Source organism: Nicotiana tomentosiformis, chromosome 2 (assembly GCF_000390325.3).
Source record: "Nicotiana tomentosiformis chromosome 2, ASM39032v3, whole genome shotgun sequence".
In the NCBI taxonomy this organism is placed as follows: Eukaryota; Viridiplantae; Streptophyta; class Magnoliopsida; order Solanales; family Solanaceae; genus Nicotiana; species Nicotiana tomentosiformis.
Genome location: NC_090813.1, coordinates 144,479,151 through 144,494,445, shown reverse-complemented (window position 1 = coordinate 144,494,445; position 15,295 = coordinate 144,479,151). Strand labels below are relative to the sequence as shown.

General features: G+C 39.4%; 1 protein-coding gene across 1 annotated transcript; it reads left to right on the top strand.

The window, feature by feature from the left end:
• Positions 1 to 12,632: 12,632 nt before the first annotated feature.
• Positions 12,633 to 13,171, top strand: LOC104113176 (uncharacterized). Its single transcript, XM_033660525.2, has one exon. The coding sequence runs from the start codon at positions 12,870 to 12,872 to the stop codon at positions 13,068 to 13,070; it is 201 nt and encodes a 66-aa protein (XP_033516416.1). The 5' UTR covers positions 12,633 to 12,869; the 3' UTR covers positions 13,071 to 13,171.
• Positions 13,172 to 15,295: the final 2,124 nt, after the last annotated feature.

Genomic DNA, 15,295 nt, shown 5'->3' with positions numbered 1-15,295 from the left:
CGTTCTTGTCACGACCCGAAATTTTTCACCGACGGAATCGTGATGGCGCCTAACATTTCACTTGATGGGCAAGCCAACGTTAGAGAATTATTAAACCAATTCCTTATTTCCATTCAGTAATTAACAATAATTAACTAAGATAAAATATAATAAGTATAAAATATCATAAAAACTGTATTAATTACTACCACCTGGATTTAGGGTCACAATTCACGAGCATTTTAGATTTTACTACAAGTAATAGCCTGAAAGAAATACAACTGTCTGAATGAAAGAAAACAGTAGGACATAAAAGAAAGACTGGGACTTCAAGGTTTGTGAACGCCGACAGATCTACCTTGAGTTTCCGGACAACGGACCAATAGCAAATCTCGATCAACCTGAGCCGGTATCAAAATCTGCACAAAAAGTGCAGAGTGCAGTATCAGTACAACCGACCCCATGTACTGGTAAGTGTCGAGTCTAACCTCTGTGAAGTAGTGACGAGGCTAGGACAAGACACCCACATATAACCTGAACACTATAATCATGCTATTGGCAACAACATGAAATAAAGAAATAACGCAGAAATAATGGGAAGGGAACATACAGTGGGGGAATACAACATAAAGAGTGAGAATAATGAAAAGGACAGAATTAAACCGGAAATCCTGAAACGAATTGAGCAATTAAGATAGTAAGGAAAACTACACGGCATCACCCTTCGTGCTTTTACTCTCAACCTCAACAAACAATAAATAAGATTGCACGGCATCACCCTTCGTGCTTTACACTCTTCCTCACCATATAAATAAATCATGCACGGCATCACCCTTCATGCTTTACACTCTTCCTCATAATATAAATAAATCATGCACGGCATCACCCTTCGTGCTTTACACTCTTCCTCACAATTCACAGAATCAATAACAACGGATAGAGAGAAGTTTCACAAAGAAATCAATATTTCATCAATGATTACTTTCACAATTTAACATCTCAACCTCGAATCAATATTCACAATTTTATCGACCTTGGTAGAACCGGATACAAGTCTCCCAATATTTCAACAACAACAATAAGCATGGATAACAAGATTTAAGACTACAAATTCGCAAGAATGGAATTTCACTCACATGCTATGACTCGACCACAACATATAGATGCTCGTCACCTCAACTATAAATCGTATTCAATAACAAAAAAAGTAGTAAATACTCACAAAATACCTATTCCCTCAAGCAAAGTTAGACACAACACTTACCTTAATTTCGCAAGCCACTCACTGCTCAAGTATCGCTTTCGCTTTAGAATTCAGCTCCAACCCACTTGTATCTAATCATAAATAGTTTAATATCATCAATTATCGCTAAAGGAATCAAATTTAATGCAAAATTACTGTTTTCCTAAATTTTTCCAACAAAAGTCAAAAACCGACCCCGGGCCCGCTTGGTCAAAACTCGAGGTTCGGACCAAAATCCGTTTACCCATTCTCCCCCGAGTCTGGATATTAGTTTTGGAATCCGACCTCAATTCGAGGTTTAAATCCCCAAATTTTGAAATCCTTAAATTCTATCCAAAACACCTAATTCTACCATGAAAACCTTAGATTTTAGGTTGAAATCTTGTAAAATGTAGTGAAAGATTGAAAGAAACAAGTTTAGAATCACTTACCTATGATTTGGGGAAGAAATGGTCTATGGAAAAATCGCCTCTTGTGTTTTTAGTCTTGAAAATTTGGGAAATGAATGAAAATTCCCATCCAAAAGTCATTTTAATCAGCTGCAGATGTCGCATTTGCGACCTGTGCTTCGCAATTGCAAAGCCCGCAAATGCGAGAAAAGTATCACAAATGCGAACTCCTCGCATATCTACTGCCTTCGCAAATGCGAACCATTTGTTCGTGATTGCGAACATTGAACCATCACAAATGCGATGAAAATCTCGCAAATGCGAGAATCCCAGTCCCAGCCCATTTTCACAAATGCGACTAAATGATCGCATTTGTGATCACTGCCCTTCCCCGACTCCCTTCACAATTGCGAAAGAAAACTCGCAAATGCGAAAACTATTGGCCCAGTTTCTCTTCGCATTTGCGATGAGAAGCTCGCAAATGCGAACCTCTCAGAGGTCGCATTTGCGATGCCTGATCTTGCAAATGCGAGATAAGAGGCCTGTAATAATATCAGATGCACCAGCAATGTTTTCCAAGCCAAATCTCACTCCATAGCCTATCCGAAACTCACCTGCGCCCTCGGGGCACCAAACTGAATATGCCCACAAGTGTAAAAATATCATACGGACTTGCTTGCACGATCAAATCGCCAAAATAACACCTAGAATTACGAATTTAGCACCAAATCAAATGAATTTCTCAAGAACATTTTAAAACTCACATCTTCTCAACTGAACGTCCGAATCACGTTAAATCAACTCCGTTTCTCACCAAATTTCACAGACAAGTTTTAAATATCATAATGAATATCTACCGGGCTCGGAACCAAAGTACAGACCCGATACTAACAATGCCAAATATCAATCAATTCATAAAAATAAATAATTTCCAGACTTTAATTTTCATCAAAAATTCATAACTCAAGCTAGGGACCTCTGAATTCAATTTCCGGCATACGCCCAGGTCCCATAATTCGATACAGACCTACCGGAACCGTCAAAGCACAGATCCGGGCCTGTTTACCAAAAATATTGACCGAAGTCAACTAAAATCAACTTTTAAGGAAACAATTCTTATTTTCATTAGTTTTCAACATAAAAGCCTTCCGAAAACCTGTCCGGACTGCACACGCAAATCGAGGAAGGTAAAAATGAGGATTTTATGGCTTAAGAGCGCATATTTGTGTTCTAAAATATAAGATGACCTTTTGGGTCATCACATTCTCCACCTCTAAAACAATCGTTCGTCCTCCAACGGACATAGAAAAGTACATGCGTTTGTGAAAAGGTGGGGATATCTACTCCGCATATCGGACTCGAACTCCCAAGTAGCTGCCTCAACAGGCTGACCTCTCCACTACACTCGAACTGAATAATACGCTAGGACTGTCCGTCCGTCTGAGGATGGAATGTTGTGATCAACTCAACCCACGTACCTAACTCACGTTGTACTGCCCTCCAAATGTGCAAGGTAAACTGCGTACCTCAATCAGAAATGATAGACACGGGAACACCGTGAAGACGGACGATCTCATGAATGTATCTCTGCCAACCGCTCCGAGGAATAGGTAACTGCCACAGGAATGAAATGCGCTGACTTAGTCAGCCTGTCCACAATAACCCAAACTGCATCGAATTTCCTCTGAGTCCATGGGAGCCCAACAAAAAAATCCATAGTGATACGCTCCCACTTCCACTCAGGAATATCTAACCTCTGAAGTAAACCAACAGGTCTCTGATGCTCACACTTTACCTGCTAGAAATTTAGGCACCGAGCTACATAGGCAACTATGTCCTTCTTCATTCGCCTCCACCAATAATGCTGCCTCAAGTCCTGATACATCTTGGCGGTGCCCGGATGAATAGAATACCGGGAACTGTGGGATTCCTCAAGAATCAACTCACGAAGCCCATCCACATATGGCACACAAATACGACCCTGCATCCTCAAACTCCGTCATCTCCAACAGTAACCTGCTTGGAACCACCGTGCCACACTGTGTCTCTAAGGATAAGTAAATGAGGATCGTCATCCTGCCAATCTCTGATGCTCTCAAACAAAGAAGACCGAGCGACTGTACAAGCTAGGACATGACTGGCTCAGAAACATCCAACCTCACGAACTGGTTGGTCAAGGCCTGAACATCCAATGCAAGCGGTCTCTCACCAACTGGAATATATGCAAGGCTACCCATACTGACTGAATTTCTACTCAAAGCATTGGCCACCACATTGGCCTTTCCGGGATGATACAATATGGTGATATCATAGTCTTTCAATAGCTCCAGCCACCTCCTCTGCCTCAAATTGAGTTCCTTCTGCTTGAACAAATACTGCAAGCTCCGATGATCAGTGAATACCTCACATGGCACGCCGTAAAGATAGTGCCTCCAAATCTTCAGCGCGTGAACAATGGCTGCCAGCTCTAGATCATGAACATGGTAATTCTTCTCGTGAACCTTCAGCTGCCGCGAAGAATATGCAATAACCTTGCCACCCTGCATCAACACTGCACCCAGACCAATACGGGATGCATCACAATATATTGTATAAGATCCTGAACATGTGGGTAACACCAATACCGGTGTCGTAGTCAAAGCTGTCTTGAACACCTGGTTCATCAAATCCATGAATTCTGCTGGGGCATTTGTCAGCCCAAATGACATCATTAGAAACTCATAATGCCCATACCGAGTCTGAAAAGATGTCTTAGGAACATCAAATGCCCTAATCCTCAAATGATGGTAGCCAGATCTCAAATCAATCTTTGAAAACACCTTGGCACCCTGAAGCTGATCAAATAAATCATCAATCCTCGGCAGTAGATGCTTGTTCTTGATGGTGACTTTGTTCAACTGCCGATAATCTATACACATCCTCATCGATCCATATTTCTTCTTCACAAATAACACGGGTGTACCCCAGGGCGAGACACTAGGTCTAATGAAGCCCTTATCAAGCAAATCTTGCAACGGCTCCTTCAATTCTTTCAACTCTGGCGGGGCCATGCGATATGGAGGAATGGAAATAGGCTGAGTGCCCAGAGCCAAATCAATGCAGAAATCTATATCCCTGTCGGGTGGCATCCCCGACAGGTCTGCAGAAAACACCTCTAGAAACTCACGAACAACCGGTACCGAATCTTTGGAAGGAACCCTCACACTAGAATCGCGATAGACACCCCTTCTCGACCATATGCTGAGCCTTCACAGAAGAGATAACCCTGCTGGCAGAATGGCCAAGATTCCCTCTCCACTCTAATAGAGGCAACCCCTACAAGGCTAAGGTCACCGTCTTGGCATGACAATCTAATATAGCATGATAAGGTGACAGCCAATCCATACCCAATATGACATCAAAATTAACCATGTTGAGAAGTAGGAGATTTACACGACTCTCAAGACTCCCAATGGTGACCACACACGAATAATAAACACGATCTACAATAATAGCATCTCCCACTGCTATGGACACATACACATGAGCACTCAAAGAATCACGGGGCACAACCAAATAGGAAGCAAAATAGAATGACACATAGGAGTAAGTAGATCCCGAATCAAATAGAACTGAAGCATCTCTACTACAAACTGAAACAGTACCTGTGATAACAGCGTCAGATGACTCGGCCTCAGGCCTAGCTGGGAAAGCATAACACCGGGGCTGGGCCCCACCACCCTGAACTACATCCCTGGGATGGCCTCTAGCTAGCTGGTCTCCACCTCTAACGACCTGACCTCTACCTCTGACTGCCTGACCCTTGTCTCTGGCTGGCTGACCAGGTGGTGCAGCAACTGGTGTCGGGACCATGGCACGCGAACTCTGATGCTGTGAGCTGCCTGTTGCTCGAGGGCAAAATTTAGAAATGTGCCTCGGATCACCATAAGTATAACATAACTTCGGCTGTTGTGACTGCTGACCCTGAAGCTGGCCCTGTCGACCTGAATAACCACCCTGATAATGCTGGAGTGGAGGTGCACTAATAGGTTATGGTAGTGCACTGTAGGCTAGCTGGCCGGAATAATGCATCTGAGGGCCACGACCACCTAAGGCACCGTGGGATGCTTGGAGCGCTGAATGAAATGGCCTGGGAGGATGGCCTCTACCAAAATTACTCCTGCCTCTAGATGAGGCACCGCTGAACTCACCGGAATGATGCAGTCTCTTGTCAGACCCCTGACCTCCCTGAGTAAGAACTAGTTCGACTCGTCTGGCGACATTAGCAGCCGCCGAAAAAGAAATCTCACTCCCAGTCTCCTTGGCCATCTGTAATTTGATAGGCTGAGCAAGTCCATCAATAAACCTCCTCACCCTCTCTCTCTCTCGGTGGGAAGCAGAAGAATAGCATGACGGGCCAAATCCACAAAACGGGTCTCATACTAAGTAACAATCATACTTCCCTACTAGCGACGCTCGAACTAACGACGACACTCCTCTCTCAATGTGATAGGCAGAAACTTCTCTATGAAGAGCTGAGAGAACTGGTCCCAAGTAAGAGCAGGCGACCCATCTTGTCTGGTCAACAAGTAATCTCTCCACCATTTCTTGGCGGAACCAGTCATCTAAAATGCAGCAAAATCGACCCCATTGGTCTCCACTATATCCATGTTCCGTAAAATCTCGTGACACTGTCAAGATACTCATGGGGATCCTCTGAAGGAGCACCACTGAAGTGAACAGGAAAGAGCTTAATAAACCTGTCTAATCTCCATAAGGCCTCAGAAGACATAGCTGGCCCATATCTGACCTGTGCCGCAATAACCGGCTGAACTAATCTGAATGGCTGAGCTACTGGAGCCTGATACTGGGGAGCTATCTGCTCTGGAGCGGGAATGGTTGGAGTCTGGGCTCCTCCTCCAGCCTGAGAGACTGTTGGTGCCATGGGAAATGCGCTAGTCTAGGACACACTTTCCATAAGGCCCACCAAATGGACCAAAGCGTCCTGAAGTACTGGGGTGGCAATGAACCCCTCCGGAACCTGAGATGGTCCGGCAGGAACAGTCTGGGCTGGAACCTCCTCGTCAAGCTCTATCTGAGGCTCCACTACTGGGGCTGCTGCTCGGGCCCTAGGCGGAGCTATGCCCCTGCCTTGGCCTCTGGCACGGTCTCGGCCTCGACCTCTACCCTGCGTAGGAGATGCCACTGGAGGCTCTGGCTGCAGCTCAACTGAGGAAGCGGTACGTGCTCTCGCCATCTGCGAGAGAATAAGAGTAGAAGAGTTCAATAAGTATTAAGCAAGCAAAATCGCACGACAGAGAAGAATAGAAGTGAAACTTGTTCCTAAACTTCATAGCCTCTGGAAGATAAGCAAAGACGTCTCCGTACCGATCCTCCAGACTTTACTAAGCTTGCTCGTGAATCGAGAGACCTAGGCAACCTAGTGCTCTGATACCAACTGTCATGACCCAGAATTTCCCACCGACGGGACCGTGATGGCGCCTAACATTTCACTTGCTAGGGAAGCCAACATTAGAGAATTATTAAACCAATTCCTTATTGCCATTTAGTAATTAATAATAATTAACTAAGATAAAATATAATAAGTGCGAAATATTATAAAAACTGTATTAATTACTACCATCCGGATCTGGAGTCACAATTCACGAGCATTCTAGATTTTACTACACGTAATAGCCTGAAAGAAATACAACTGTCTGAATGAAAGGAAATAGTAGGACATAAAAGATAGACGGAGACTTCAAGGTCTGTGAACGCCGACAGATCTACCTTGAGTCTCCGGACAGCGAACCAATAAAAAATCTCGATCAACCTGAGCCGGTATCAAAATCTGCATAGAAAGTGTAGAGTGCAACATCAGTACAACCGACCCCATGTACTGGTAAGTGTCGAGCCTAACCTCTGCGAAGTAGTGACGAGGCTAGGACAAGACACCCACATATAACCTGAACAATATAATCATGCTAGTGGCAACAACATTAAATAAAAAAATAATGCAGAAATAATGGGAAGGGAACATACAGTGGGGGAATACAACATAAAGAGTGAGAATAATGAAAAGGACAGAATTAAACCGGAAATCCTTAAAAGAAATGAGCAATTAAGAAAGCAAGGAAAACTACACGGCATCACCCTTCGTGCTTTTACTCTCAACCTCACCAAATAATAAATAAGATTGCACGGCAACACCCTTCGTGCTTTACACTCTTCCTCACAATATAAATAAATCATGCACGACATCACCCTTCGTGCTTTAAACTCTTCCTCACCATATAAATAAATCATGCACGGCATCACCCTTCATTCTCTACACTCTTCCTCACAATATAAATAAATCATGCACGGCATCACCCTTCGTGCTTTACGCTCTTCCTCACAATTCACAGAATAAATAACAACGGATAGAGAGAAGTTTCACAAAGAAATCAATATTTCATCAATGATTACTTTCACAATTTAACATCTCAACCTCAAATCAATATTCACAATTTTATCGACCTTGGTAGAACCGGATACAAGTCTCCCAATATTTCAACAACAACAATAAGCATGGATAACAAGATTTAAGACTATAAATTTGCAAGAATGGAATTTCACTCACATGCTATGACTCGACCACAACGTATAGATGCTCGTCACCTCAACTATACATCATATTCAACAACAAAATACGTAGCAAATACTCACACAATACATATTCCCTCAAGCCAAAATTAGACACAATACTTACCTCAATTTCGCAAGCCACTTACTGCTCAAGTATCGCTTTCCCTTTAGAATACACCTCCAACCCACTCGTATCTAATCATAATTAGTTTAATATCATCAATTATCGCTAAAGGAATCAACTTTACTGCAAAATTACAGTTTTCCTAAGTTTTTCCAACAAAAGTCAAAAATCGACCTCGGGCCCGCTTGGTCCGAACTCGAGGTTGGGACCAAAATCCATTTACCCATTCTCCCCCGAGCCCGGATATACAATTAGTTTTGGAATCCGACCTCAATTCGAGGTCTAAATCCCCAAATTTAGAAATCCCTAGTTTCTACCCAAAACCCCTAATTCTATCATGAAAACCTTAGATTTTAGGTTGAAATCTTGTAAAATGTAGTGAAATATTGAAAGAAACCAGTTTAGAATCACTTACCTATGATTTGCGGAATAAATGGTCTTTGGAAAAATCTCTTCTTGTGTTTTAGGTCTTGAAAATTTGGGAAATGAATGAAAATTCCCGTCCAAAAGTCATTTTGATCAGCTGTAGATGTCGCATTTGCGACCTGGGCTTCGCAATTGCAAAGCCCGCAAATGCGAGAAAAGTATCGCAAATGCGAACTCCTCGCATCTCTACTGCCTTCGCAAATGCGAACCATTTGTTCGCAATTGCGAACATTGAACCCTCGCAAATGCGATGAAAATCTCGCAAATGCGAGAATCCCAGTCCCAGCCCATCTTCGCAAATGCGACTAAATGATCACATTTGCGATCACTGCCCTTCCCCGACTCCCTTTGCAATTGCGAAAGAAAACTCGTAAATGCGAAAACTATTGGCCCAGCTTCTCTTCACATTTGCGATGAGAAGCTCACAAATGCGAACCTCTCAGAAGTTGCAATTGCGATGCCTGATCTCGCAAATGCGAGATAAGAGGCCTGCTATAATATCAAATGCACCAGCAGTGTTTTCTAAGCCAAATCTCACTCCGTAGCCTATCCGAAACTCAGCCAAGCCCTTGGGGCTCCAAACCGAACATGCCCAGTCTAAAAATATCATACGGACTTGCTTGCGCGATCAAATCACCAAAATAACACCTAGAACTATGAATTTACCACCAAATCAAATGAAAATCTCAAAAACACTTTAAAACTCATATCTTCTCAACTTGACATCCGGATCACGTTAAATCAACTCCGTTTCTCACCAAATTTCACAGACAAGTCTTAAATATCATAATGAACCTGTACCGGGCTCCGGAACTAAAATACGGACCTGATACTAACAATGTCAAATATCAATCAATTCTTAAAAATAAATAATTTTTAGACTTTTAATTTTCATCAAAAATTCATAACTTAAGTTAGGGACCTCCGAATTCAATTCCGGGCATACGCCTAGGTCCCATAATTTGATACGGACCTACCGGGACTATCAAAGCACGAATCTGAGCCCATTTACCAAAAATGTTGACCGACGTCAACTAAAATCAACTTTTAAGGCAAAAATTATTATTTTTATTAGTTTTCAACATAAAAGCCTTTCGAAAATCTGCCCGGACTGCGTACACAAATCGAGAAGGGTAAAAATAAGATTTTGACGGCTTAAGAGTGCAAATTAGAGTTCTAAAACATAAGATGACCTTCTGGGTCATCACAGTTCTTTTGCTGGGAGACTAGACAACATTAAAAATGAAGAAACATTCAGATTGTTGCCAGAATTATTTCCAATGTTGTTCCATTAAAAAGTTTTGAAACTTTGAATTCGATATTCATATTTTCAGTTTTGTGATTTATTTGGATTGAATATTCTTGCAAATGATTGAGAATATGCTTTGGAGTTTATATTTCAATTATGAGGGAGATTAGTTAGGTATAAAGTTGGTTTTATGTGAAATTTCATATTGAAACCCGAAAAGAAGAAGTTGCAGTAATTGTATGATAATTGTATTTGAATTGTATCAGATGCATCAATGCCTAAAACATAATTGTATCATATTTGTATCACAATTGTATCTAACGTGTATACATTAATACCCAAAACAATACATGATACAATACTAATAAATTAATATTCAATTATCATATATTTGTGATACAAACTATGAAATTGGCTACAAACTCACCAACTGCTTGTAACAATATACAATAAATATACAATTATCATACATTTGTAATACAACTCATGCAAGAATTATGATACATATACAATTATAATACAAATGTGATGCATTTCTAAAAAATTGTGATACAATTATGATCTTCATCTTATTCAAGTTTCAATCGCAACTCTACACTAAAAATCTTATATAGTCGTTTTATAATTATATTAGTATTGTATCAAGTATTATTTTGAGTATTGATGTATCATATACAAGTCACATACAATTTTGATACAGTTGTGATTCAATTCTAAAACAAATATGATACAATTATCATATAATTCATATTTTTTAACCTATCAGTGAAGAGAGCAGCTGCAAATCGAAGTTCAAACCCGTAAGATTTTAGTGAAGACATAGCAATTTGGGAAGATTTCTATTAAAAAAAAGTCATATAATGATTCTTATTATTAGTGAAGCCATTGTTAATGCAGAGTAAAGCTTGAAAGAGAGACAAAATAAAGAAAAAAAAATGATTTTAGAGAAATATTCCGAATTTCGTCTACGTTGTATCAATAAGAAAGAGAGATTTTGGGTGATCAGTAAGAAAGAGAGAAGTTGGATTTGAAGACCTTTGAAAATGGAAAAGAATCATTAGTTTTTTTGGGTGGGTGGGTGGGTGGGTGGGGGGGGAGGGGTTACCAAAAAAAATAGAGATTTTGGGTGATTATTAAGAAAGAGAGAAAATATTTTTGATATCGTTTGAAAAAGGAACAAAATCTTAAATGTAGGGGAATTATTGGAAATAAGGGTGGGTGTCGTGTAACTGATAGGCTAAATTTAAGGGAACTTGAATTTTCTTCTTTTTATGGTTTTGTATATAACTTGTAAATATAGATATAAAAAGTAATTTATAAGGAACCTAAATAAATGTGGTAAATACGTTTCTAGTATAGTATAGTTAGGTAAATTTTTCAATATTTTTCCATACCAAACACAAGGAAGAAACCGTAATATTTAATAGGTGTAGAATCTCCTCCATGAAATAAATAATAAGGCAATGAGATAGTAAAAATTACAGAAAATGATTGGTGGTTATAAAATTTAATCTTTCGTGGCTAATTAGTGATAGATCATGACATTATTAGTTTCATGAGTTACACTAAAGAAAATGATTATCTTCTTGCAAATTTATATCCACTATCTCACAAGAAATAATGTACTTTAATGTTATAGTTCTAATATTAAAATGTATATAACACCAACACATTGTAGATGTTAAAAGTAGTTAATCTTTAGTCTTAACATTCTTATTTGTCTTTATTGAAATAGCTTTTCGGGATCCAACTTAACAATACCACTTGATGAAATGGATAATTAAATCCAGATATTGATGATTTTAGGCAGAATATACAGTTTGTTCGTATGGGAGAGGTGTGTCGAAAAGATTTGGCCCCCAACTAACGGGGCAAACTATATTAACCCGCCGTGATTTTATGCTACATAACTAATACGGGTATGTTTAGAATAAATCTGTACTTAATGACCAGACGCCAAAAGAGAAAAAGGGTTTTGTGGAACTTGATGATGCTCGTCACTCGCCCATTTGTTTGTGGAATGTGTAATCCATGCTTTGATCTTTTCACCTTTGCCACGGACGGAGAGCAGCTCTGTGGGCCAAATTGTCAAAATCACTATAAAAAGAAGACGTGAATAATTGGGCGTGAGAGCACGGCAATCAAAATCTCTCTCTATATTTATATGGTCAGTACCCAGTCGTGAGAGCACGGCAATACACTATGAATAGACGATTTCAACTCTTATTAGACGTTATTTTCTAAATTATTTATGAACATAAATTTATCTGTTACTCATTCTCTGCGTGCTTCTTCATGTCATGTATTTTGTACATTAAATAATACACGAAACAAGTCAACAATCTTATCTACTTACATGTGACATAAAATTTAGCACTCAACAAAATTCCCGTTAAAAATAAGATATGGTTAATCTATGCAGTTGACAAGTATCTTTGATGAAAAATATGTTTGATCAGTTCACACAAGATATTAAGATAGAACAATCTAGTGTTCCCTGTTCAAGTTAATCGAAAAGAAAATTAAGCATACCTCAACAGTCAACACGGTTTTTGTTTGTTACTTGAATCTTCATATCTAAGAAAAAGGTGCAGATGTTACTAGATTCCCACGTCCTTGTAAATATATATTTCTGGCCCTTTTAACCCCCAAACCCATCATCCTTTTAACCCAGCTCTGTTCTACCATATACAATAATAAACTTAGCTTCAGTTTTAACATCTTTCTTCTTTGACAATCAAATCAATCCAGAAAGAGGAAACTGGTTGATTGTTAAATATTCAATTAATCAAATATAAGTAAAGGTATACATAAAGAACTAAGCAGAGGAGGAACATAAAAAACTTTAAGGGGATGTGCTTTGTATTTGTTTGCGATGAAGATGAAAGGTTTCTACAAAGACAGGCAGCAGCAGGGGCTTGTCCTTACTGTGGAGGGATGATTCAAGCTGTGGATTTGGAGAGCCAGTGGAGACTCTGCTTTGTTCCGCTTTCTTTCAAGAAAAAACGTAAATATTATTGGACCATCTGCACTAGGCGTCTAGTTATCCAGTAATTATATTTCTTGCTATCTTTGTTTTATTCTCGCATCTATGTATGTAAGATCAATACCTTCAGCGCGGCTGATTGTTCTAAAATTGATTGAGTTCTTACTAATTTTTTAGATATATTCTAAACGATTAAATTATATGTGATTGAAATTTGATAAAACTTTATCTCTATATCCGATTAATAAATATATAACACATATTACCTTATATAACTATAATTATTATTTTTAACCATAGTTAAAAAATTACTTGTATTTTAACAATTTCTTCGTAGTTATATTTGCAACCTTTTTTGGTTACTGCTAATTAGCTACAAGAATATCCTATGTTTGTTTCCGATAGACATAGCCGACAAGAACTCTCCACCTTGCTCTTGGGGTGACTTGAACTCACAACCTCTTGGTTGGAAGCGGAGGGTGCTCACCACTAGAGCAACCCACTCTTGTCCCACAGTTTATGCCAATTCTTTATATGTATGGCTTTATATTTGGATGCTGGTATTTCAAATCTAAGGACGTAACTAACGATGTTCGGTTATAAAAAGTTTAAATTTATCGTTCTAATAATATGTTGATAAAAAACAAATTAAATATATTAAAATTGTCACGACCCAATTTCCCTTATAGGACGCGATGACGCCCAACGTCGTCGCTAAGTAAACCAACGATGAACTAGCCATGTATTTATTTTCTTTAATAATTTCAAAATAGTTAATTTTTATTTATTAAGTAAATAAAAAGTGAAAAACTATATTAAGATAAGGCGTGAACCAATGAAAGAGCAAGACACGAGAAATAAATACCAAAAACCATGAAGTGTCTACTAGCATATTCCCAAGATCCGGCGTCACAAGTGTATGAGAAACTAGTATAATATACAAAACACCTATGCTACTGTCTGAAACAAGATAGACAGAAAATAAATACAAAAGAGAGACTGCGGGTGCTACAGAACGGACTCAGAGAGCAGCTCACCATTATGCCTCAGGATGACGGGGGTGCGCGCCTGAATGAACGCCAGATACACTTGCCTCAGATCCTGTACGATTAGTGCAAAAGTGTAGCGTGAGTACATAAATAATATGTACCCAGTAAGTATTCAATCTAACCTCGAAGAAGTAGTGACGAGGGGCCGATATCGACATTTATTACGGGCCAATAATATAAATACAAAAATTCTACATAGGCATGGAATACATGAATAATAAAAATAACACAATAACCAACAATGAATAAATGGTTCTTTAACTTATAATCAATTTAAAAGTCTCCAATTGACCCACGCTAACTTTAACAATTTCAGGCCATTAAATAAATAATAACATCTCAAGTCATAAAAATAATATCAAGTGTATTCGGGCTCGGAGTATTATCATGCACGATTTATGACGAGGTCGTACGATCCGATCCAAAATAATATGTGCACTGCTGAGGGTCGAACGACACGAACCATAGATTCATCTATTATACTGCCGAGGCGAACGACCCGCTCCCATGAGAGTAAAGAAGTTTACCTCGCTCACGGAAGTACTTGCGACGCGAGAGGACATGGATTTCTCAGAGTTATTATGTATTCCTCAATTCTTCCCAAAATAATAAATTTAAATTGAAAATCTGCTCTATTCAAGACAATTAATATGCATAATAAACACAACAGTACAATTAAAGCATGATGTGGATCTAAGACTACCCGGACATATCGTGAAATATAGCTACGCACGGACTCTCGTCACCTCATGCGTACATAGCTCCCCACACAAGTAATGCACAACAAAAGTACACCTAAGGGCAGTGGCGAAGCTTGAAATTTCTCCAAGGGTGTTCAAATTTTAAAAAAGTAAAAATTTTATGACAAAGGGTGTTCAATATGTGTTATATACCTCTAAAATATAATATTTTACCTATGTACACAGTGTAATTTTTCGACGAAGGGTGGTCAGTTGACCACCCTTATAACCATGTGGCCTCGCCACTGCCTAAGGGGATGAGTTCCCTCTTACAAGGTTAGGCTAGAGACTTACCTCGTTCTCAAGCTCACTTCCGGTCCATAAATCCGCTCTTAAGCCTCAACTTGGTGCCAATCAATCCGAAACTAGCCAAATATTATATAAATTAATCAATACACACTCATAAGTTCATAATTTAGCCATTAGAGAAATTACCCAACCCAAATTGGAAGATCCTTAAAATTCACCCCCGGGCACACGTGCCCGGATTTCGGAAATTTTTGA